At 34.1% G+C, this 24,188-nt stretch overlaps 2 protein-coding genes across 3 annotated transcripts in view; one reads left to right on the forward strand and one right to left on the reverse strand.

Moving 5' to 3' along the window:
* Window positions 1–5,157: 5,157 nt before the first annotated feature.
* Window positions 5,158–21,823, reverse strand: LOC132719796 (ketimine reductase mu-crystallin-like). Its single transcript, XM_060703702.1, has 8 exons — window positions 21,535–21,823; window positions 18,212–18,365; window positions 16,065–16,127; window positions 15,619–15,720; window positions 11,664–11,841; window positions 9,526–9,647; window positions 5,932–6,016; window positions 5,158–5,519 (listed from the first exon to the last, which is right to left on the reverse strand). Exons 1-8 carry the CDS (start codon window positions 21,681–21,683, stop codon window positions 5,455–5,457), a joined length of 918 nt encoding a protein of 305 aa, XP_060559685.1. The 5' UTR covers window positions 21,684–21,823; the 3' UTR covers window positions 5,158–5,454.
* A 34-nt stretch (window positions 21,824–21,857) lies between these two features.
* LOC132719795 (long-chain-fatty-acid--CoA ligase 1-like) overlaps window positions 21,858–24,188 on the forward strand; it is a 36,414-nt gene continuing 34,083 nt past the window's right edge. The window contains exon 1 of one of the 2 annotated variants that reach the window (XM_060703699.1): window positions 21,858–21,991. The gene's annotated coding sequence lies outside the window, so the exon portion shown is untranslated. Of the gene's footprint in view, window positions 21,992–23,289; window positions 23,318–24,188 lie in introns of those variants that run through there. The other variant, XM_060703700.1, reaches the window with a different exon arrangement.

The following is a 24,188-nucleotide window of genomic DNA, read 5'->3' on the forward strand; positions in this document are numbered from 1 at the left end:
AAAATAGAAATACCTTTAAACATCTGCTTCTACAGAACTTATCATAATTGATGGATGATCACCAAACTTTATCTGTAGCATTAATTAATATGATATCAATTAATATATGATATTAATTTGATTGGCCCCTTGTAGGGGCCACTAAATCTAAAAATAGATCAAGTTTGCTCTTATTAATTTAATTGGCCCCTTTAAGGGGCCGCTAAAGGTAGAAATAGAAATAATTTTAAATGTCTCCTTGTACAGAACTTATTGATGGATGATCACCAAATTTTGTAACATACTTTAGTAGTCTTTTATCAAGTTTGCTTATATCATTTTAATTGGCCCCTTTAAAAGGTCACTAAAGCTAAAAATAGAAAAACCTTTGAACATAATCTCCTACTGAAATAATTGATGGATAATCACCAAACTTTGTCTGTAGCATTTTTAGTCTTTTATCAAGTGTGCCCATATTCATTTGATTGGCCTTGTAATAGCTAAAGCTTAAATGCCCCAGGTCATGGCATTGCTTCAAATTATTGTTTAAAGATATTCTATGCTCAAATTTACTATAAGAAAATATTGACAATGGATAATTCCCAACACTGAAAAGCAGTTGTTTCTGGTGAGTGACTCAGGGCCATCATGGCCCTCTTGTTGTGTCTCCTGCTACACAGAAGAAACAACATGCAAATGGCTATCATAGGAGGACATATGATCATTGATCACTCTTGTTAACTCTGAAAATTACTTGCCCCTCACTGTTGTGGGTTCTAATCCCATTACAGACTTTGAATTTTTGTTTCATGTGAGAAAACTATCCAGCTAGCTTTTGGAACATCTGTGGTTCTTCTTGGGTGCCTGTTTGGACCTGAAATAATGCACAAAGGCACACCTGACATGTTTCTCTGACAGTAGAACAGAAAAGTTGCCACTCGATTAGTGCGAGTTAAAAACCCAACAAACAAATAAAAATATAAGATGAAATAATGACTGGCCTACTCTTAACTAATGGTATGATGTATGTTGAACTTCAATAGTAAAACCGCTTAAAATTTACAAATAAATGTTTCAAATTCTGGTAGGCCAACACAATTGTCCAGTCTGAAAGGCTTCTGACGACATATTTCTCAAAAGAGCTTCATTGCTACTTATTGAAATGTGATGAAACTTTTGATGAAGTAATTGAATGCATCTTGTTAAAAAGATAAAACTTTCATACTTCACACATCTACTTCTCACTTCAAAATCTGTGTAGGAATGTCCAATTCTTTCCTTTCAAGAAACTTTTCAGAACCCAATTTTAGGTCAATCATTCTAGATGTCTAATGCAAGAACTGTTGTCTTCATCACACTGATAGAACTTTATGTTGCCATGTGCCATAATTGATAGACAAACATTTCTTTTCATGAATAATTCAAAACATACTTTAGAAGTGTAATAAACCCAGGGCTTCCATTTAGTCCCAAAATTTTGAAGTCAGAGACTGCAAAATGTCTGGTCAACACTGGAAGTCACATTATATAGGTAAAGAAGGAAAAAGGTTATATTTTGGAAGTCACAAGCTAAAGTCAGAAGTAAATGACTCCCAAACTTCCACTAATGGAAGCCCTGATTAAACCCTTGCTCAAAATTAAATGAAATACGACTACAAAAAAGAACAAATAAAATGCCTGTTACATATACATTTATTAAATATCTTTAAAAAAACAACAGAACCAAGTTCTTTTAGAATGGCCATTAATAATGATAAAATGACATTTTTGTTGTACAACATTTCAACATGCTCTGGAAAACATTTTAACAACAGTGACTTATTCAAACTAATACTGTGATATATTTTACTGAGGAAAGATTAATACCATGGTAGTATATTGAGGTAGGATGATGTTAAAGCCTTGAAAAATTTGTAATATGTAATAAAAGTAATATCTCTAAAATTTACAGAGGTTGAATACATTTCCGGACTACTAGCACTAACTTGCAATATTTGGATCATCTCATTTAATTACTGTACTGGGATCCTACATATTACCGGACAAAATATGATGTTTTTTTGCTGTAACTTTTATTTAAAAAAGTAAAAAAGAATGAAATTTCACCCAAATAATTGTTGGTTATTAATACAGGTAAAAATTACTTTAACAAACATGAAATTAAACATTTAACCGTAGAAATGTGTCTTTAAAGTAGGGCATTATAAGAGAGAAAAAATCGCGTAGACAGCTCAATTTACTGGACATTGCGTTTCAATTTTTTAAGTCCTGAATTGAAATTAATCTTTAAATAATCAGCAAGGAAACTACAACTATTGAAAGGCAAAGTTAAGATATTGAAAAAAACAGTATGTCACTAAAACAAGACACTACTACAGCCATGCTTGTTACGAAGAGGCCAATTTATGGGGTGTAATTGAAATTAACACAGTGAGTATTAACTCAATTAATGTATTGATTCTTAATGAATCTTAAATGTATGAAACATTGATATTTAAATGGAATTCTGTTCTTTGTCATACAGTTTCCTTTTGGTCATCATGTAGCATGTTACAAAAGCCATAAAATCTATTTTATTTACATTTCATGTAGAGATTCCTCCCAATGTGGCGTTACCCTTTTCCTTATATGTTCTTTAATGTGCATTTCTTTGTAAAAGACAACAACGAGATACTTTTTGGACAAAATTTAAAATTACTTTTTATCATTAAAATATGTTACAATTGTCTCCTGAGATTCTTGGAGAAGAATTAAAAGTAAAACCTATCTAAAATAACCCATTAAGGGCCTCTTTATTCGGACATGCGCAGAACAGATTATTCCCCCGCATGACCAGGTCATGAAATAACTAGTAAACAAAAGGGCATGTTAGTAAATAAAGAACTGAATCAACCATATTTACCTGAGAGTGGTTTTGTTGTTATTTACTTTGAAATAGAAAGAGTGTGTACGATTCAGTCTGTATGATTTTTTAATCAAAGCAAAAATAAAAGCACTATTCAGCAGGAATAGCTTTTGTCCGGTAAACTGATTGTCCGGTAAACATGTAGGATCCCAGTAGATAATTTTAGCCAAATTTAATCCACACGATCAATGTATTTCATTGCAAGTAAGCTAATGTTATTTAGTTGTATTAATACATCTACTTATGGCACATGTAATGCATGTTAACCTCAATGTAATATGGTGGCATGGCAAAGTAATCTAAGGATTGCTGACTGCGAGGGTTCAAACCCGGTCGGGGGTCAAGCTATTATTTCCTGGAGCATGAAACTTTACATGCATTGCTTCTTACTGGTTGGTTCCAGGAATGTTCTCGGAAGTGTGTCTATAAGTTTATAAATTCCTACATAAACAAAAAATAAATTATGAACTATATAAGTTGTGAGAGTGATCAATGCAGGTTCTTAAAAAATGTTTTGAGAAGTTATTCAAACTCTACTTTGGTCAAACAATACAAGTAGTATAATAAACACGTGTGTATGCAGAATAAAAAATTAAATGACAAATATAAACATCTCACACAATGACATCAATATCACAAATGTTGGTTATACTGCAAGATTTGACCACATGTGTGGCCAAAAAGCAGTAGTAATTTGTGCATATTGCATTACTTACTGCAAAACAGCAAACTGAAAGTAATTTGATTACTAATAGGTCATTTGCAATAAAAAAAATCTGTAATATCATAATTATTTGTGCAAATTATGAATTAAATTCTTACACACGTTTTCAGAATTATATACTAGTAACTGTAAAATTAGTGCTGGAAATTTCAGTTAATGTACAAAGTCATACAAATATATCATGTGTATGCATGTTTTTTCTTGAATGCAACTCAATTATACTTGTACTTCATCTAAAACAAGAGGGCCATGATGGCCCTGAGGTCGCTCACCTGTATATAGGCCCCCGGAGCGGGGCCAGTTTAAACCCCAGGGCTTTTATTTGAATAAACTTGGAAGACACCCATTAGAAGATGTTTCATGATGTTAAGTTTTTACTACACTCGCCCCCCTTTTATTTGAACAAACTTGGTAAACACCAACAAAAAGTTGTTTCCTGCTTAAAATCTAACCTCTAGCTCATTGGGGTTTTAAAAGCAGATTTTTTAGGTTTTTACTATACACATATAGTTAAAAACAATGACACCTCTGGGGTGGGGCCAGTTTTAACCCCAGGGCTATTATTTGAACAAACTTTGTAGACACTCGCTAGAAGATGTTTCATGCTTAATATCTAAACTCTAGCTATTTTGGTTTTTTCAAAGAAGATTTTTTATGTTTTTGCTATACACATATAAGGAAAATCAATGACCCCCGGGGCGGGCCAATTTTGACCCCAGGGCTTTTATTTGAACAAACTTTGTAAACGCCCATTAGAACATGTTTCATGCTAAATATCTTAGCTCTAGCTCTTTGGGTTCTTTAAAAGAATTTTTTTTAAGTTTTTACTATATGCATAAAGGGAAAATCAATGACCCCCGGGGGCGGGGCCAATTTTGATCCCAGGGCTTTTATTTGAACAAACTTGGTAGACACTTATTAGAAGATGTTTCATGCTAAATATCTTAGCTCTAGCTTTATGGGTTCTTTAAAAGAAGATTTTTTAAGTTTTTACTATATGCATATAGGGAAAATCAATGATGCCCTGGGGCGGGGCCAATTTTGACCCCAGGGCTATTATTTGAACAAACTTGGTAGACACTTATTAGAAGATGTTTCATGCTAAATATCTTAGCTCTAGATCTATGGGTTCTTTAAAAGAAGATTTTTTAAGTTTTTTACTATATGCAAATAGGGAAAATCAATGACCCCCTGGGGTGGGGCCAATTTTGACCCCAGGGCTTTTATTTGAACAAACTTGGTAGACACTCACTAGAAGATGTTTCATGCCAAATATCTAAGCTCTATCTCTTTGGGTTTTTTAAAAGAAGATATTTAAAGTTTTTTTCTTTCGGTTGCCATGGCAACCAGAGTTCTGCATGGAATTAAATTCTTTGAACAATTTTCAAAGGTGACCACCAAAGGAACATTCCTGTGAAGTTTGGATGAAATTGGTTTAGTGGTTTATGAGGAGATATCATTTAAAGTAAAAGTTTACGGACGGACGGACACGGACGAAAAGCGATCGCAAAAGCTCACCCTGTCACTTTGTGACAGGTGAGCTAAAAAGGTCTGAACAAGGCATTGGAAACAAACAAAGGGATGTAGTTCCATGAATCTTGCACAACTTCACTATATCATTCTTGTAAATTCTACCCAATTTCAACACAAGATCACAGAGTTATGATTAACATAAAATATGGTCTCTGGAAGCAGCATCTGTTCCTCTCCCTTTCTTGGCAGGGTATATCACCTGGGATAACCTTGCATAATTCATAATTAAGTGCACTGGATACACAAAAAATTAAAATATTACAATGTCTGATTACAATTTTAAGAGTTCAATATAAAGTCTGTTGATATGTTCTTAGGTTTTTCCTGCAAGTGTATCTAACACTAGCTGCCCTGCCATAGTGTCCTCAATCGCCATTCCTGCAAAATAAAATAATTTCACTGAATAAATGTATCATTCTATATAACAACATTGCTGCAAGTCTCTTACAATCCATATATCAAACTTTTAGTTAAAGAACTTCAGTTCGTAAATGGCACTTTAACTAAGTGACTGTCAAAAGAAATAATAATCTTAAATAACTTACTTAACACATTGTTCACTTTAATGACTGTTTACTTTAATGACCTGTATTTTCTAAAGGAACCTATGAACATCTAGAATGCATTATATATTTATTGCGAAATAATGGATGAATTAGAACCAAAACATGAGTCTAGGAATAACTCGCTGTGTCCTCCATATTAGGGTTATGTCCTCCAGTCTTATGCTTACATGTTTTGTATAATAAAATCTGATCTTACTACATGTATAATAAAATTATGTTTCTACCTAGGGATTTAAACACTGTGAGCTTATTTCTTTGTGCTTCTTTCTGTCCTAAAATCATCTCACCCAGCTCTCCGTAGATCTCAGCCTGGTAATGTGTAACACTTTAATTATGTTCAACATATAGTAGGGCATAAACATGATAGTATATAAAACATGGTGGTATATAAACATCGTATATAAAGATTTCATTATCAATATAAAATAGAATAATATTGTAAATGTTTCTGACACAAAAATAGAATTAAGTACATGTGACAAGTTCAGATCTACTTATTTTTTCCATGTAGATCTGATGACCACTGTATATGTTTCACCTTCTTTATAATTTTGATTTCCCAAGAAAGCTATTTTAGCCATGCAATCAAAGTGGATTTTTACAGATAGGCATTAGAAGTATCAAAATACCATTATCCGTGAAGTTAAACAAATTGTTGATTTTGGTTAGAAAAAAATGTTCGAAGTAATTTTTAACAAATTACCTTGAAATAATGGATTCAGTATTTAATGGGCAAGATTGTTTTGCCAGTTTACTTGTCGGCTATATGGAAAACGCCATGTTTGTTCTCGAAATAGTTAAAATAACCAACTTAGTATTGGTTTCACAAGGGTTAAAATTAGAAACTGCATCGTTTTCAAAATTATGAAAGCTTGCCAATGATTGGTTGTTTGAAAGACCATGAGAAGGTGACTACTTATGGATGGACGTCAGATCCTAAAGTTTGATGTTATTTAGAAGCTGATTATAATCAGATTGATTTGCATCCTGAATGCATTATATAACAAGAGGGCCATAATGGCCCTGAAGTCGCTCACCTGTATATAGCGCCCCACCCTGCCCCCCAGCAGGGCCAATTTTAACCCAAGGGCTTTTATTTGAACAAACTTGGTAGACACCCATAAGAAGATGTTTCAAGCTAAACATCTAAGCTCTAGCTCATTGGGTTTCTTAAAAGAAGATTTTTTAAGTTTTTACTATACACATATAGTTAATAAATGACATCTCTGGGGCGGGGCCAGTTTTGACCCCAGGGCTTTTATTTGAACAAACTTTGTAGACACTTACTAGAAGATGTTTCATGCTTAATATCTTAACTCTAGCTATTTGGGTTTTTCAAAGAAGATTTTTTTAGTTTTTGCTATACACATATAAGGAAAATCAATTACCCCCGGGGCGGGGCCAATTTTGACCCCACGGCTTTTATTTGAACACTTGGTAGACACCCATTAGAACATGTTTCATGCTAAATATCTTAGCTCTAGCTCTTTGAGTTCTTTAAAAGAAGATTTTTTAAGTTTTTACAACATGTATATGCATATAGGGAAAATCAATGATCCCCTGGGGCGGGGCCAATTTTGACCCCGGGGCTTTTATTTGAACAAACTTGGTAGACACTCATTAGAAGATGTTTCATGCTAAATATCTTAGCTCTAGCTCTTTGGGTTCTTTAAAAGAAGATTTTTTAAGTTTTTACTATATGCATATAGGGAAAATCAATGACCCCCTGGGGCGGGGCCAATTTTGACCCCAGGGCTTTTATTTGAACAAACTTGGTAGACACTCACTAGAAGATGTTTCATGCCAAATATCTAAGCTCTAGCTCTTACAGTTTTTTCAAAGAAGATTTTTAAGTTTTTGCTATACACATAAAAGAAAAATCAATTACCCCCGGGGGCGGGGCCAATTTTGACCCCAGGGCTTTTATTTGAACATACTTGGTAGACACCCATTAGAACATGTTTCATGCTAAATATCTTAGCTCTAGCTTTTTGAGTTCTTTAAAAGAAGATATTTTAAGTTTTTACTATATGCATATAGGGAAAATCAATGACCCCGTGGGGCGGGGCCAATTTTGACCCCGGGGCTTTTTTTTTAACAAACTTGGTAGACACTCATAAGAAGATGTTTCATGCCAAATATCTTAGCTCTAGCTCTTTGGGTTCTTTAAAAGAAGATTTTTTAAGTTTTTACTATATGCATATAGGGAAAATCAATGACCCCCTGGGGTGGGGCCAATTTTGACACCAGGGCTTTTATTTGAACAAACTTGGTAGACACTCACTAGAAGATGTTTCATGCCAAATATCTTAGCTCTAGCTCTTACGGTTTTTTAAAAGAAGATATTTAAAGTTTTTTCTTTCAGTTGCCATGGCAACCAGAGTTCTGCATGGAATTAAATTCTTTGAACAGATTTTAAAGGTGACCACCAAAGGAACATTCCTGTGAAGTTTGGATGAAATTGGCTTAGTGGTTTATGAGGAGATGTCATTTAAAGTAAAAGTTGACGGACGGACGGAAGACGGACGGACGGACGCCGGACGAAGAGCGATCACAAAAGCTCACCCTGTCACTTTGTGACAGATGAGCTAAAAATACAATATTGCAAAAAGATCATCAGATTACACTCTGTAGTAGTTCAAATATTTGCTACAACCTTTCCCAACAACTGATTGTAAATAAATAATAAACTAAACAAGAGCCCAGTTTGAGCCAGGTGATGCTCCCCGAATAGGTTTTGAACACAGGAAAGTAGTTTCAAAGTTATGTCCCTGGAAAAAGTTCAAAGTGCAATAATTCCAAAATTAGGCAAGGCAGAGTTACTGCTCTTTGCACTGCACTTCTAATCAATGCGATGATGCCGATCTATCAACCTACAAAGTTTCTTGTTGATACCTCTTATGGTTTCCAAGTTACATCCTGGACAAAGTTAAAAAATGTAAAAATGAGCAAAGGGCAATAACTACTAAATTTTGTTAGACGGAGTTCAAGTTCTTTGGCACTGCACATACCCATTGAGAGGCGGAGTTCAAGTTCTTGGGCACTGCACATTCCCATTGAGATCTATCTACCTACAAAGTTTCATGTTGATATTTCTTATAGTTTAACACAAGATTTTTCTAAAAGGGGAGATAATTCAAAAATGAGGCTAAAAAGAGTTATAGTTCTTTTGCACTGCACTACTACTCAATGAGATCTATCTACCTGCAATGTTTTAATGTTGATATCTCTTATAGTTTTAGAGTTATGTTCCGGACAAAGTTCAAATTGTAAAGATAAACAAAAGGGCAATCACTCCAAAAGTAGGCAAAAAAGAGTTATGGTTCTTATGCACTGCACATCTACCCATTGAGATCTATTTACCTACCAAGTTTCATGTTGATATCTCTTATAGTTTTAGAGTTATGTCCCAGACAAGATTTTTCTAAAAGGGGATATAATTCAAAAACCGGGCAAAATAGAGTTATGGTTCTTGTGCAATGCACATCTACCTATTGAGATCTATTTACCTACAAAGTTTCATGTTGATATCTCTTATAGTTTTAGAGTCATGTTCCGGACAAGATTTTTCTAAAAGGGGAAATAATTCAAAAACCGGGCAAAATAGAGTTATGGTTCTTTGACACTGCACTCCCCCTCAATGCCCTCTACCACTGTATGAAGTTTCAACAATTATCTCCAAGGGTTTTCAAGTTATGCTCCGGACAAAACAAGGGACAGACAGACGGACTGGACGGACAAGGTGGCGACTATACGCTCTCCCTTCGTGGAGCATAAAAATAACAATTTGATAGCCATAATAAATAAATTATTTAAACCTTTGACATGATTACATCACCACTTTCTTTTAAGGCACCCTCCTTACTGTCAACATATAATATAGAAGACCTCATTAGATCTGGAGAAATCTCTGCCCAGTCGGGTCTACAAGCACCTACAGCTGAAATAAAGTAATTAATCTAAAATGAAAAGTGCTGACATAAAGTACTGTGTTTCTTAATTGAACATACATGAACTCATACATGTGAACTCTCCCACTTTTAGCTGGAGACTCCCACTTTCTGCAGCCAATTTTCAAAGATTTTTCTTAAAATAAGGGGTATTTTCACAAAGTAAAGAAATCTCCCTATTTTCTATGTCAGAACTTCATTCTTTGTTTATCACACATTCTAAAATCTCACTCTTTTTGAAGAAAAATCTAGCAATATCACAAGACTTTTAACATCGGAATATGATGTTGACAGACAGAGTAATGCCAAGTTAATTGGTTTAGTAAATAAATTGTTGAAACATAGAACATAAACATATTTTTATTATATCTGTCATGTATGAATACTTGTTTGTTTGTTTGGTTCTTGTACTAATTCTAACACATGTTTAGTATATATCCACAGTCTGTCAACCTTACCAGTTTTCTGGATTACTATCCAGAAATTACATATCTTTCCAAAAGTAACTGACAACAGTTACTAATCTCACATGATTACTTAAACAGTGGTAAGAGACAAATGAGCACAAGACTCAATGTCAGACTAATAATATCTGTCATATTTTGTGGTTCGGATCAGAATTCTGTCCCGAGGTGACCCGCCCATTGGGCGGTAACGAGGCTTGCCGAGTTACCGCCCATAGGCGGGTGACCGAGGGACGGATATTCCGATCCGAACCGCAAACATGTCAGATATTTTTTCTTGCATATTCTACCATATTCCATTACATTGTATATTTTAAATTCTTTACATTTATTTTCAATGGAAATTTATATCATTACAACGTAACTACTTTCTTACAACAGCGTATGAATTACAACTTCATTCATAACGGTAAAATGACATCATCCTAAGCGTGCCATTGTACAGCACGCGACTCATCTGGCACCCCCCATGCCAGATGAAATTTCCGGCATGGGTAAAACTCACGGAAACGCCAGTCTGCTATGCAAGAAATCAATTTCACAAAGAAATTTTGCCTCGTCTGCAGATTAAACCAGTAAACTCTGGTTTAAATATACAAATTAATTCCAGTATTATGGCAGTATTGTTAAATAGTGCACATGTAATTTTTCTGTTGTCTACACAAAAGAATACAGTATTTTTGTTTCCGAGTATCATTTAACATTTAAGCTCTGTAGCTATTAATAACATACATGTATTATATACATGAGCATCAGGTATCTTACAGAAATGTGATAAACAAAGAAAGCAAAATCCACTTGTGATCACTGGAAAACTACAATGGCCATGCTGACCTCTAAGAAGCAACATAACCTATGCAGCAATGTGATAAAAATCAGAGTAAAACGGCTCCATGCATTCACAATTCTTCATAATGATATATGCAGTATAAACTAACACTTTTATTTAAAGATTTATTTTAATCCACACATAAACCATTCAAACTGGTATAAGGATATAGAACATATCTGATTTTAACAGAAGATAACAGTAAGTATCTTTCTGTGTGAGCAGAACTAAATTGACCAACATGTCACAATCATGTACTTCTGTATTAACCATGAACTTCACATTGGTTCAAACAGAGACAATAATAAGCCATAGCTTGGAATTCAAAACTTCAGCAAAACATTTTTCACAAGACTCTGAAGACACAGCAATATAATTTTAAATAACACATAGCTTTGTAAGTAACAGTAAAAATATTATCCCGAGGAAAAAACTGTTACCCGAGGTGTTACATGTAGTTTTTACTACTTTTTGCAAGGGATGATATTTTTGCTGTTACTCACAAACCTGTGTTATTTATTTTATTACCATGCACAAATACTTCATTGGTACACCATCTCTATAGGCTTTTATTTTTCAGATTTTTACTTTAAAATAGGTAACAGGACAAAATTTTAGTCACATGGTACACTCAATTAACAGTTAGTATAACTCCCATTGGCCTGTGGAAAATTAGCATTTCAAAAACTGTAAGGGGTAATAATATAATATACCATTAACATGAGCATTTGATTTCACCCATGACTTTTCTAGGATAGGAGTTGTTGATGCTGTTACCGTGACGATGACATCTGCATCTTTCACAGCTTCCTCTGCTGTACGACAGGCCACACCCCCAATGTCAGCTGCACATTTCTCAGCACTAGAATATGTTCTACTCCAAACTGTCACCTGTAGTTTATAAAATTGTACACACATGAAGAAAATATTTGTCTCAGTGTATGATACACAGTATATAATTATGTGAAGAACTGGATTAAGATGTACCACTGTAGTGGTATTTCTTATGATATATACAGTATAACCTCAGTTCTCTGTAAAAGCAACACCCCCTTGGGAAGCAAGCATTAACGTTGTTGCTCTAGAGAGGTTAAATATATTATGAACATACTATAGAAATATTAAATAATAAGTCTAAATATTGCTAAGAAAAAATAATGTTGCGGTACCAATGCATTTACATGTCCAACTTAGATAAAGTACCAGTATCTGACTTGATTAAATGAGTGTCTTTAATTTATTTTGAAACATACACTAACTACCCATTTCAATATATAGCAATAATTCTAACACGACCCGCATTGTTCCCTATTGAACATAGAAGACCCAAAAGTGTGTATTATTATGCAATTGAAATTCCATATTTAGAAATGTGACATAACCATAAGACATGAAACGTAACCATTAAAAATGCAAAATGCTCAAAATAAGAACGGAAACAAGTCAGGTGCAATTAAGCTTGATATCAGGTATTTGTTGATGTCATGTTAGAATCGAAATCAGTTATTTTATCTCTTGATAAAATCACTGTTTGTCATTTGACAGGCAGGGGACCTAAAAATGAACAATTTTGTATTTCAGTGTGGCCAGAAACACAATTCCAAATATTTCAAAACCTGTTTCACAGGCAGATAACCAGTTGAACAGCATTATTCAAGGATTGAAGAAAATAATAGTTTGCATGCATTGCTCCTAAAAATAATGACTGGCAGCAATTTATATTTACCCCCACCCAGGAAAAATCTTCACCTTCACCTAAAATATACCAATATGGGCAATCTTCATACTCCAGAATTCGCCCAATTCCTTTAAAAATATCTCTAACACGCAGTGCAATCAATGGCATTTTCAAAAATGACCAATAAAGTGTATGTCATACGTGTAGATTTTTCACAAAATTTATCCAAAATTTCTTACTTGTTTGGCACAAACTGTCAAAGCTTCATTTTTAACTTTTTCACCTCCATTCGGAGGGTCACAAATACATACAAAGCTACCAAAATGCTTAGTTTCGGGTAAAAATCCAAAAATACTGCTCATTCTTACACAAACAAGAAAGAATTACAATGACATAGAAATATCAAAAGTTTCCAGTACCTTCAAAACACCATGTCTGAGTTATTGAAAAATTTGACCGGGGCCATCATTCAGATATGTCCCCTGCCCCCTGATATAATTCCTCGCATCCAAACTCTAAACAGTGATTTTATTTAGCAATAAAGGAAGACAAAACTGTGAAAAAATTTATCATGATATAAATATATAAATGTATATCTTTATAAGTATCAAGACACAATGTGACAATGTAAATGAAAATGAAACAGAAATAACATTGCTCAGGATGGAAAAGACAACAATTTAAAATCTGATATCAATCCCTTCAATTATAATCTTTTTTTCATGCTAGAATGAAAACAGTCCAAAGCTTCTGTTTTGTTTATTCTTATTAGGATTTACTTTTTGTGATTTTTTTTAATCTTAGGCCCATCATGAAATAAGACACATATTTTTTCACTGCTATGCATTATTACATTGAGAGCCATTCATCATTGATCTTATCATACTTAAATGTACTTTATGCAGGGGAGAGAACTATAACATTACGTTTTCTTGTCTATATAGATTACTTGCCTTTGGGTAATATTGCAAAAAAAACAAGAGGGCCATGATGGCCCTAGATCGCTCACCTGACTTATCAAACTCATCCAAACAATTATCTAGACAAGCATTCTGACCAAGTCTCATGACAGGTGAGTCAAAAATGTTACCACTACAGTGTTAACAAGGATTATCCATATTTGAGCAGTGCGACCTAGTTTTTTTACCAAGGTGACACATATTCAAACTTGACCTAGAAATCATCAAAACAAACTTTCAGACCAATTTCCAGGATACTTGGATCAAAACAGTAGCAACTAGAGTGTTAACAAGATTTTTCTATTTTTAGCTTCGGTGACCTAGTTCCACATGCGATTTCGAACTCATCCAAGCAATTACCTAGACAAGCATCCTGACCAAGTTTGATGATAATTGAGTCGAAAATGTGACCACTAGAATGTTAACAAGGTTTTTCCATATTTGGGCGGTGTGACCTAATTTTTCATCCAAGATGACCCATGTTCAATCTTGACTTTAAGAAATCATCAATACAAACTTTCAGACCAATTAACAGAATAATTGGATCACAACAGTAGCCACTAGAGTGTTAACAAGATTTTTATATTTTTAGCTCCTGTGACCTAGTTTTTCATCCGAGATGTCCCATGTTCGATTTAATCCAAGCAATGACCTAGACAAGTTTCCTGACCAAGTTTGATGACAATTGAGTCAAAATTGTGACCACTAGAGTGTAAACAAGGTTTTTCTTTTTTTAGTTCCGGTGACCTACTTTTACATCCAAGATGACCCATGTTCGAACTCATCCGAGCTATCACCTAGACAAGCATCTTGATCAAGTTTGATGATGATTGATGCAAAAATGTGACCGCTAGAGTGTTAACAAGGTTTTTCTATTTTTAGCTCCGGTGACCTAGTTTTTCATCCAGGATGACCCATGTTCGAACTCACCCAAGCTATCACCTAGACACGCATCTTGACCAAGTTTGATGATAATTGATGCAAAAATGTGACCGCTAGAGTGTTAACAAGGTTTTTCTATTTTTAGCTCTGGTGACCTAGTTTTTCATCCAAGATGACCCATGTTCGAACTCATTCGAGCTATCACCCAGTCAAGCATCCTGACCAAGTTTGATGAAGATTGAGTCAAAATTGTGACCACTAGTGTTAACAAAATTTTCTATTTCTAGCTCCAGTGACCTAGTTTTTCATCCGAGATGACCCATGTTCGAACTCATCCGAGCAAGTACCTAGACAAGCATCTTGACCAAGTTTGATGATGATTGATGCAAAAATGTGACCGCTAGAGTGTTAACAAGGTTTTTCTATTTTTAGCTCTGGTGACCTACTTTTTCATCCGAGATGACCCATGTTCGAACTCATGTTCAAACTCATCTGAGCTATCAACTAGAGAAGCATCCTGACCAAGTTTGATGATGATTGATGCAAAAATGTGACCGCTAGAGTGTTAACAAGGTTTTTCTATTTTTAGCTCCGGTGACCTCCTTTTTCATCCGAGATGACCCATGTTCGAACTCATCCGAGCTATCACCTAGACAAGCATCTTGACCAAGTTTGATGATGATTGATGCAAAAATGTGACCGCTAGAGTGTTAACAAGGTTTTTCTATTTTAAACTCTTGTGACCTACTTTTTCATCCGAGATGACCCATGTTCGAACTCATCCGAGCTATCACCTAGACAAACATCCTGATCAAGTTTGATGATGATTGAGGCAAAAATGCGACCGCTAGAGTGTTAACAACTAAATGTGAACGGACGATGGCCGACGGCCAACGGACGACGGACAATAATCGATCCTAAAAGCTCACCCTGAGCATGCTCAGGTGAGCTAAAAAATTACTGACCAGGTGATATTCATTTCCACAATGATAGATCGAAATAACACCATGTGACATTTAGGTGAAGTGTAATAAGATGTGATATTCACCAGTACAATGTCATTGACTGATAAATATCACATAATATTCAAAGGCTCACTAGTCAATAATTGTAAAATATTACATTTCTCTAGAAAACCTACAAATGTACCTGTGTGAATTTGCAGACAGTAGAGAGAGCCTGGAAGTGAGATCTCGCCTGTACACCACTACCTAATATAGCTAACTTTGTTGTACCTTCTGGTGCAAGATACTGTAACATAAGATTAAAATTCATTCTAATAAGTTCCAATATATTGTTTGAATAATAAAAAAGAGCACCAAAAAGGCGGGGCAATTTATGCCTGATAAATTTGTATAAGTAAACAAAAATAATCTTTCAATTAAGGTAGAAACCCAATAAAAAAAACTTGTCTGTAAATGTTAACCATAATAAAATAATGTGCATAGCGCAGGTTTGACCTTCCTCAATTTTTTCAGGCGTATAACAAATAACCTTGGAAATTAGGCAAATCAAGAAACTGACAAGAAAAATAAATGTTGATTAATATGACAGTTCTTATTAATTAATAAAAACACTAGTTATATATGAGAAACCTTTGTAGCTACTGCTGATACAGCTGCTGTCCTCATTGCAGTGATCACTTCACCATCCATTATCTGTAAATACATGTACATTAACATTTTGTACATTATCATATGAACCGCATCACGACAAAACCAACATAATGGGTTTGCGACCAGCATGCATCCGCGCATTCTGATCAGGATCCATGCTGTTCGCTATCAGTTTCTCTACTTGTTATAGACTTTGTAAGCGAACAGCATGGATCCTGATCAGACTGCGCGGATGCGCAGGCTGGTCTGGATCCATGCTGATCGCAAACGCACTATGTTGGTTTTGTTGTGACGCGGCTCATATATATTTCATTCGTACACATTTACTTAAAACACATGTGCATAAATTGTACATGGACACAAGTGTTGTAATTTTCCTATTAAATGTCATTATAATTTGTTTACTGATGAAGTTAAGGTCATGCAAATGAAAGTAAATTTCCATGTAAAATTATGCCTATTATTTACAGATAGTACATGGAGAATTCCCAGTAAAATCATGTAAATTGAAAGTAGACTTCCAAACACAATGATGAATAAAAAATTAAGCCGACAATAGACTTAAAAGTAAAATACATTGAAAGCAGATGTACAAATGTATATATCTACATTATGTATTAACTGAAATGATGCAGTTTAATTATTTTACTACTTGCAGTGATAATGTACCTAAAGTTCACAATTATAGACAAAAGCTTAATTGATATCTACAGGTAGGTCATACTATAAAAGATTTCACAGTGTAATGAATTGAAATTATAATATCATGTCTAAAATTAAAATATGCATGATCACATCTGATACTGTTGTACTAATTGTAAATCTAACTTACAATTATGTTAATTAGGTAAATTTTACATTCAACTAACTTATGGAATCTATATTTAAGTATAGTATTACAATGTAATTTTGAGCTATTTTACTAGGCTGCTAAGAAAACTGAATCAATGATTTTAGTAATATATTAAATATATAATTATGTTTATCTATATACAAATTTAAAAAAAACAGTCTGTATCCAGACTTAACATCAGCATAGGCATTTTCTTAACATGTTTCTGATTTTGCAAAAAGGTAACCTTAACACAACTTTAAATCACATGTCTGAGGCCTAGCTGCTTGCCTACCAGAACACCTGACAGCCCACCTTTCACTGACCAATATAATAACCAGTATTTTCAAACAAGAGGGCCATGTTGGCCCTAAAATTGCTCATCTGTATATAGGCCCCCGCAGGCAGGGCTAATTTTAACCCAAGGGTTTTTATTTGAACAAACTTGCTAGACACCCATTAGAAGATGTTTCATGATAAATATCTAAGCTCTAGCTCTTTGGGTTTTTTAAAAGAAGATTTTTTAAGTTTTTACTATACACATAAAGGGAAAAACAATGATCCCCACCCCTTGAAGGGGCCAATTTTGACCCAAGGACTTTTATTTGAACAAACTTGGTAGACACCCACTAGAAGATGTTTCATGCTTAATATCTAAGCTCTTGCTATTTGGGTTTTTTTTTAAAGAAGATTTTTTAAGTTTTTACTATATAGAAATGAGGAAAATTAATGACCCACTGGGACAGGGCCAATTTTGACCCCATGGCTTTTATTTGAACAAGTTTGGTAGACACTGACTAGACAATGTTCCATGCCAAATATTTAAGCTCTAGCTCTAGATTTTTTAAGTTTTTTCTTTTGGTTGCCATGGCAACCAGAGTTCTACATGGAATTAAATTCTTTGAACAAATTTTAAAGTTGACTACCAAAGGAACATTCCTGTGAAGTTTGAATGAAATTGGCTGAGCGGTTTATGAGGAGATGTCTTTTAAAGTAAAAGTTTACGAAGGGACAACGGACGGACAACGGACGAAAAGTGATCATAAAAGCTCACCATGTCACTTTGTGAGCTAAAAATTGAAAACCTGGTAAAAAAAATATATTTGTTATTAAAAAAAATTATTCATTATTAATTTTGCTATCAAAAGATAATATTGAACACTGAAATCATTTGTTGTTGTTGGTCCTTGGACTTTTTATGTTTGTTTCTGCATGATGTGAAATATATAAAAAAAATGTATTGGAATGTATTGAGAACCTGATAAAATAGACAAGAAGTAAATGCTCAACCTACTGCTTTGGGTACACCTGTCCTAGTTTCAAACAAGATGATAACAGCATTATGAGTCTGTACTCCATGTCGTTCCATGTTGTGTGGGTAAAATGTGACAAGTTTCACACCCAAGTTTCCTTCATCTTCACACAAAGATGGCATCAATCCCAGAAACCTTTCATGTAAAAATGAAAAACATATAATAAATTTCTTTATGGACATTTTTTCTATGTTTACAGGTGTGCCTTTTCCCAGTTAGCAAGAAATGTAGGATACCAACAAGGGCCATCAGTGATGACATGTGTCACCTCATGATAGCCATAACTTGGCAAAAAATCATTCAACCTAAAAACCTGTGTGCTACAAGAATTTCAGCTATTAATCAATCCTGTAAAGTTTCATTGAAATTGCATTAGTGGTATAACAGGAGTAGTCCGGACAAATTTCAAAATTAAAATCATTAAAGGGCAAAAACTCTGACAAGAGGTGCACAACTAGACATGGTCCCTAAAATTTTGATGAAATTGCACCAGCAGTTTCTGAGGAGTAGTCCTGACAAACTTCTGTTTAGCTGGCAACACAAAAAAACACCTTTTTATTCAAGGGCAATAACACAGCCAAAAATCATTCAAGCCAAAAACTTGTGTATTATGCACAAGTACTTGACCTACCAATTAATGCTGTAAAGTTTCATTGAAATTGCATTAATGGTATATGAGAAGTAGTCTGGACAAACTTTAAAAAATAAAATAATTAAAGGGCCATAACTCTGACAAAATTCATTGAACCATAAAAAGCCGATGATATGCACAACTAGAATTGGTACAAAGTTTAGATGAAATTTCACCAGTAGTTTTTGAGTAGTAGTCCAGACAAGCTTTTGTGTATCTGGCAACACAAAAAAACACCTTTTTTATTCAAGGGCAATAACTCAGCCAAAAATAATTCAAGCCAAAAACTTGTGTATTATGCACAAGTACTTGACCTACCAATTAATGCTGTAAAGTTTCATTGAAATTGCATTAATGGTATATGAGGAGTAGTCCAGACAAACTTCTGTGTAGCTGGCAACACAAAAAAACACCTTTTTTATTCAAGGGCAATAACTCAGCCAAAAATCATTCAAGCCAAAAACTTGTGTATTATGCACAAGTACTTGACCTACCAATTAATCCTGTAAAGTTTCATTGAAATTGCATTAATGGTATATGAGGAGAAGTCCGGACAAACTTTATTATTTCAAGGGCCATAACTAGGCTAAAATCATTCAAGCGGAAAACCCCTGTCATATGCACAAGTGCTTGACCTACCAATCAATCCTGTAAAGTTTCATTGAAATTGCATTAGTGGTGTATGAGAAGTAGTCTGGACAAACTTTAAAAAATAAAATAATTAAAGGGCAATAACTCTGACAAAATTCATTGAACCATAAAAAGCTGATGATATGCACAACTAGAATTGGTACTGATCATTTAGAACTGTAAAGTTTAGATGAAATTGCACCAGTAGTTTTTGAGAAGTAGTCCACACAAACTTTTGTGTATCTGGCAACACAAAACAAACAAAAATACTTTTTTATTAAAGGGCCATAACCCGGCCAAAAATAATTCAAGCCAAAAACTTGTGTATTATGCACAAGTACTTGACCTACCAATTAATGCTGTAAAGTTTCATTGAAATTGCATTAATGGTATATGAGGAGTAGTCCAGACAAACTTCTGTGTAGCTGGCAACACAAAAAAACACCTTTTTTATTCAAGGGCAATAACTCAGCCAAAAATAATTCAAGCCAAAAACTTGTGTATTATGCACAAGTACTTGACCTACCAATTAATGCTGTAAAGTTTCATTGAAATTGCATTAATGGTATATGAGGAGTAGTCCAGACAAACTTTATTATTTCAAGGGCCATAACTAGGCTAAATTCATTCAAGCGGAAACCCTGTGTCATATGCGCAAGTGCTCGACCTACCAATCAATCCTGTAAAGTTTCATTGAAATTGCATTAGTGGTATATGAGAAGTAGTCTGGACAAACTTTAAAAAATAAAATAATTAAAGGGCCATAACTCTGACAAAATTGAACCATAAAAAGCCGATGATATGCACAACTAGAATTGGTACAAAGTTTAGATGAAATTTCACCAGTAGTTTTTGAGTAGTAGTCCAGACAAGCTTTTGTGTATCTGGCAACACAAAAAAACAACAAAAAAAACTTTTTTATTAAAGGGCCATAACCCGGCCAAAAATCATCTAACCGGAAAACCCGTGCAATATGCGCAAGGACTTGAGCTACAGATCAATGCTGTAAAGTTTCATCGGAATTGCATTAGTGGTATAAGAGGAGTAGTCTGGACAAACTTTAAAAATAAAAATTATTAAAGGGCCATAACTTGGACAAAAATCATTAAACCAGAAATGCTGACGATATGTCATCATACATAATGTTAAAAATGTAACAAAATTAGAGAAATGTAACACACCTATATTTCAAAATTGATAATGTGACGTCATGATGTGATGACGTCACAAGGGAGAATGCGCGACATTTCGCGGCAAAATTAGTAAAAAAAGTACTTAAAATCACTTAAAAAGCATGAAATAAAAAGAAAATTTATTTGTGTTACATATAAGTTTGAAATATATTTCATTTGTGAACACCAGCTATTATATTTTCACTTGTGGCTATGCCGCTCGTGAAAATATTGCATCTTGTGTTCACTCAGTGAAATTATATTTCAATCTTACATGCAAAACAAACAAAACTTCTCTATATAATTTGTTGTCAGTCATATGTGATACATAAAGTTTTTGTATGATTGCATATCAAGTTTCTTACACATTTTCTCCCCATACAGTAAATAGTTTTATACCAGGGGTCAACACTTACGTTTTGTTTGAATTTTTATATTTTGAAATAAATAAATAAAGATAAAATTTAATTAAAACATGAAATTATATAGTATACAGTATATGATAGAAACATACCAGTACAATATATTGCAATTTTTATATACGCATGGCCATTAACTTGATAAAGGCTTACAGTTACTTACAAGAATATTACTTTGTATAGGATAATAGTTTCAAGTTAAATAGTATCATGAGAAAAACATGTTAACTCAAAAGTCTGAATATTTTATATTAAATTTCAATGTTTTTTATTTACACATTTTACACAGTCTATCCATTGTTAAATTGTGAGCTTTTTCGTTATAGAATAGAATAGAATAAATCTAATTCTATTTTCAATCATGGGCCTTTACAGCCATATAATAACATAATGATATTGTATATACATGTACAATGTATGCAGTATACAAGCTGCAATTTTTTCTAACTCACCCTCCTTCTTTTGCTACAGGAACAACTGACCGTACTGGTTGAACTACATTTCTGCTGGAAAACTTTGTCAAAGCTTGTTCCATAACTTGTATAAGACTGTCATAGTTCAAAACAGATTTAATAGTTTCAGCTGTAATAAAATTCTCCATCCTCACAGTAAACTTTATTTTTGTTTTCTAATTTATATCACGTGACACCTAATTTTAGATAAAAGTCGCTTATAGCAATGTAATTGAAAAACATGATAGTTATAAAGAAATATTAGTTTAAGCTATTCGAAATCATTAAAAAAAACTTGAAATGTTTTATTTTGTAAGGCCTCTTCAACAGTTCAGCCAATCTCGAGCACTTTCTGGTTAAGTGCTGCGTTGGCCTAAACTGCTAAAGTGACGTCATTGATTTTTTGGAATCTCACTCTCAGACCGAATCTCAGACTTCAAGAATTTCAGAAAATTCTGTAAGTAAATTCAAATAAACATTTTTTAAATAATTCATTTGCGTTATTAATAATCAAAGCTCTAATCACACGTGAAGTTCACGGGTTTCACAAGTAAATGTCCTTTTTATCATTAAAGTTATTAGTATTCGCGATCCGGTTAATGAAGGTGAAATTTCCACATCTTCAGTTCCTTTAATTATGTCTTTATGATTTTACTTTTTTATTTTCTTGCTGTAAAAACACCGTGATTTGCATGTTTTCCGTAAAGACAGATCCATGAAAGTGGTAGTCGAGGGTGAATACTCGAGAAGCATTCATTAGTTCAGGGGCGTCCGTGGCCGAGTGGTTAAGGTTGTTGACTTCGAATCACTTGCCCCTCACCGCTGTGGGTTCGAATCCCGACAGGGACTTTGGATTCTTTCATGTGAGGAAGCTATCCAGCTAGCTTTCGGAACGTCGGTGGTTCTACTCAGGTGCCTGTTCGTGCCTGAAATAATGCACGGAAGGGCACCTGAGGTCTTCCTCCACCAGTAAAGCTGGAACGTCGCGATATGACATATACTGTGTCGATGTGACGTAAAACCCAAAACAAGTTCATGTTGACTCCAGTGTGCTGCAGGGAACTTTACTCGTTCCGTTAATGTTTCATAATATGAAATTAGGTGCTACCTATGGCGCGGAAAGCTCTTATGATTTAAGCATAACATGTTTAGTGTACATGTTAACAAGATCTATCTTGCAATTCGTAAATAAGTAAATGCAGGGATTTGTATCGTAAAAAGAAACGAATAAATTGGTGGTGTTCAACATATCACCGGAAAAGGGACCACTGCGCATGCGTCGGTGTTTGGAAAATCCCGTCCACCATTTTCTGTTAATCTCTAATCACATATGTTGTTTTTACGTTATTTTTAATGTGCTAATTTATCAAAAAGGATTTTAAAGTAACTTTTTACATTTATCATCGTGACTATAGTTCTTATGAATGAAATGAATGTTTATTTCCTGATTTTGTACATCATTCTTTCACTGGAAGTGTTAGTAAGCATGCGTCTGCTAACAATAGTCTGAATTTTGTAGACGTTCATTAAAAGCACTGTGATATCTATATTTAGCTCAAAAGGATTTCAAAATGGCGGCGCCCAGGTAACTTAGGATTTTTTCACAGCTCATTAGGTATAGGAAATATACTTTCTTGAAATTTTCATTTTACTATTAATTTGATTTCATTTGAATTGATACGCATCATACATGTTATCTAAGAGCGCTACAGCCCTCGCGGGGCCTTCGGCCCGCTCGGACTTTCTGCGTATAAACGACCTGCCACTCAGTGTAAAATCTCAGGTTAGACATTTTGCAGATGATTGTTTGTTAAATAGACATATCTATAATATATCAGATCATGACAAACTCCAAGAAGATCTAGTCGCCTTTGAACGTTACGCCTCAATTCAATGCGAAAAAAGGGTGACCCATAGTGTCAAAAGCAAAACAAACTGAATAAAACCATATTAAAACATGTGTACTCAAATCCCTATCTCAGTCATATTAAAACATGTGTACTCAAATCCCTATCTCAGTTAACTTATATCAAACGATTTAACTTGGTCGAATTACAGGGACTTGGCACAGTTTTGGGATAGTGTAAAAAGTAAATCTAGAAAAAAAAACTATATCTATATAATATATAGACAAGGGTTTGAACATGCCAAATCAGCTGACTGTCAAGCAATAAAATCACCAATTTGGATATATTATTTCGATTCTAACACAACATCAACAAATAAATGCTGCCATAACCTGATATTAAGCAACATTGCGCCAGATTTGCTTCCGTTCTTATTTTTTGGCGCATTAGATTTTTTGTGGTTACGTCACATGTATAATGATTACGTCACATATCAAAATATAGAACGTCAACTGCATAATAACACACACTTTCTGTTCTTCTATATTCAATAGTGAAAAATGTCGTGTTAGAATGTGCTATAACGCTCAGTATAATTATTTCATAAACACAAATTTAATAACATCTAACTGCGTACATCTCTAAAAATGTACCGATAGTCTATAATATAATAATAATATAGAAGATTAATATATTGTGTGACGTGTGTATTGACCTTATAGTCAATAATATTATGCAATTGACAGGTTAATAAAATCAAACAAAATTGGATCCAAAAACATTTGTAACATTTCAAGCTATCCTGGC

The sequence above is a fragment of the Ruditapes philippinarum genome, unplaced genomic scaffold (assembly GCF_026571515.1).
Source record: "Ruditapes philippinarum isolate M1 unplaced genomic scaffold, ASM2657151v2 ctg135_1_1_1_1, whole genome shotgun sequence".
Taxonomy (NCBI): Eukaryota; Metazoa; Mollusca; class Bivalvia; order Venerida; family Veneridae; genus Ruditapes; species Ruditapes philippinarum.

What these genes read in the sequence shown, in the direction of transcription:
- LOC132719796 (XM_060703702.1), bottom strand. Translation starts at nt 21,683, where the DNA reads ATGGAGAATTTTATTACAGCTGAAACTATTAAATCTGTTTTGAACTAT. An exon ending in CCTGTAGCAAAAGAAGGAGG is followed by an intron (nt 18,366 to 21,534) that starts GTGAGTTAGAAA and finishes TTTACATGAAAG; the next exon opens with GTTTCTGGGATTGATGCCAT. An exon ending in GGACAGGTGTACCCAAAGCA is followed by an intron (nt 16,128 to 18,211) that starts GTAGGTTGAGCA and finishes ATGTATTTACAG; the next exon opens with ATAATGGATGGTGAAGTGAT.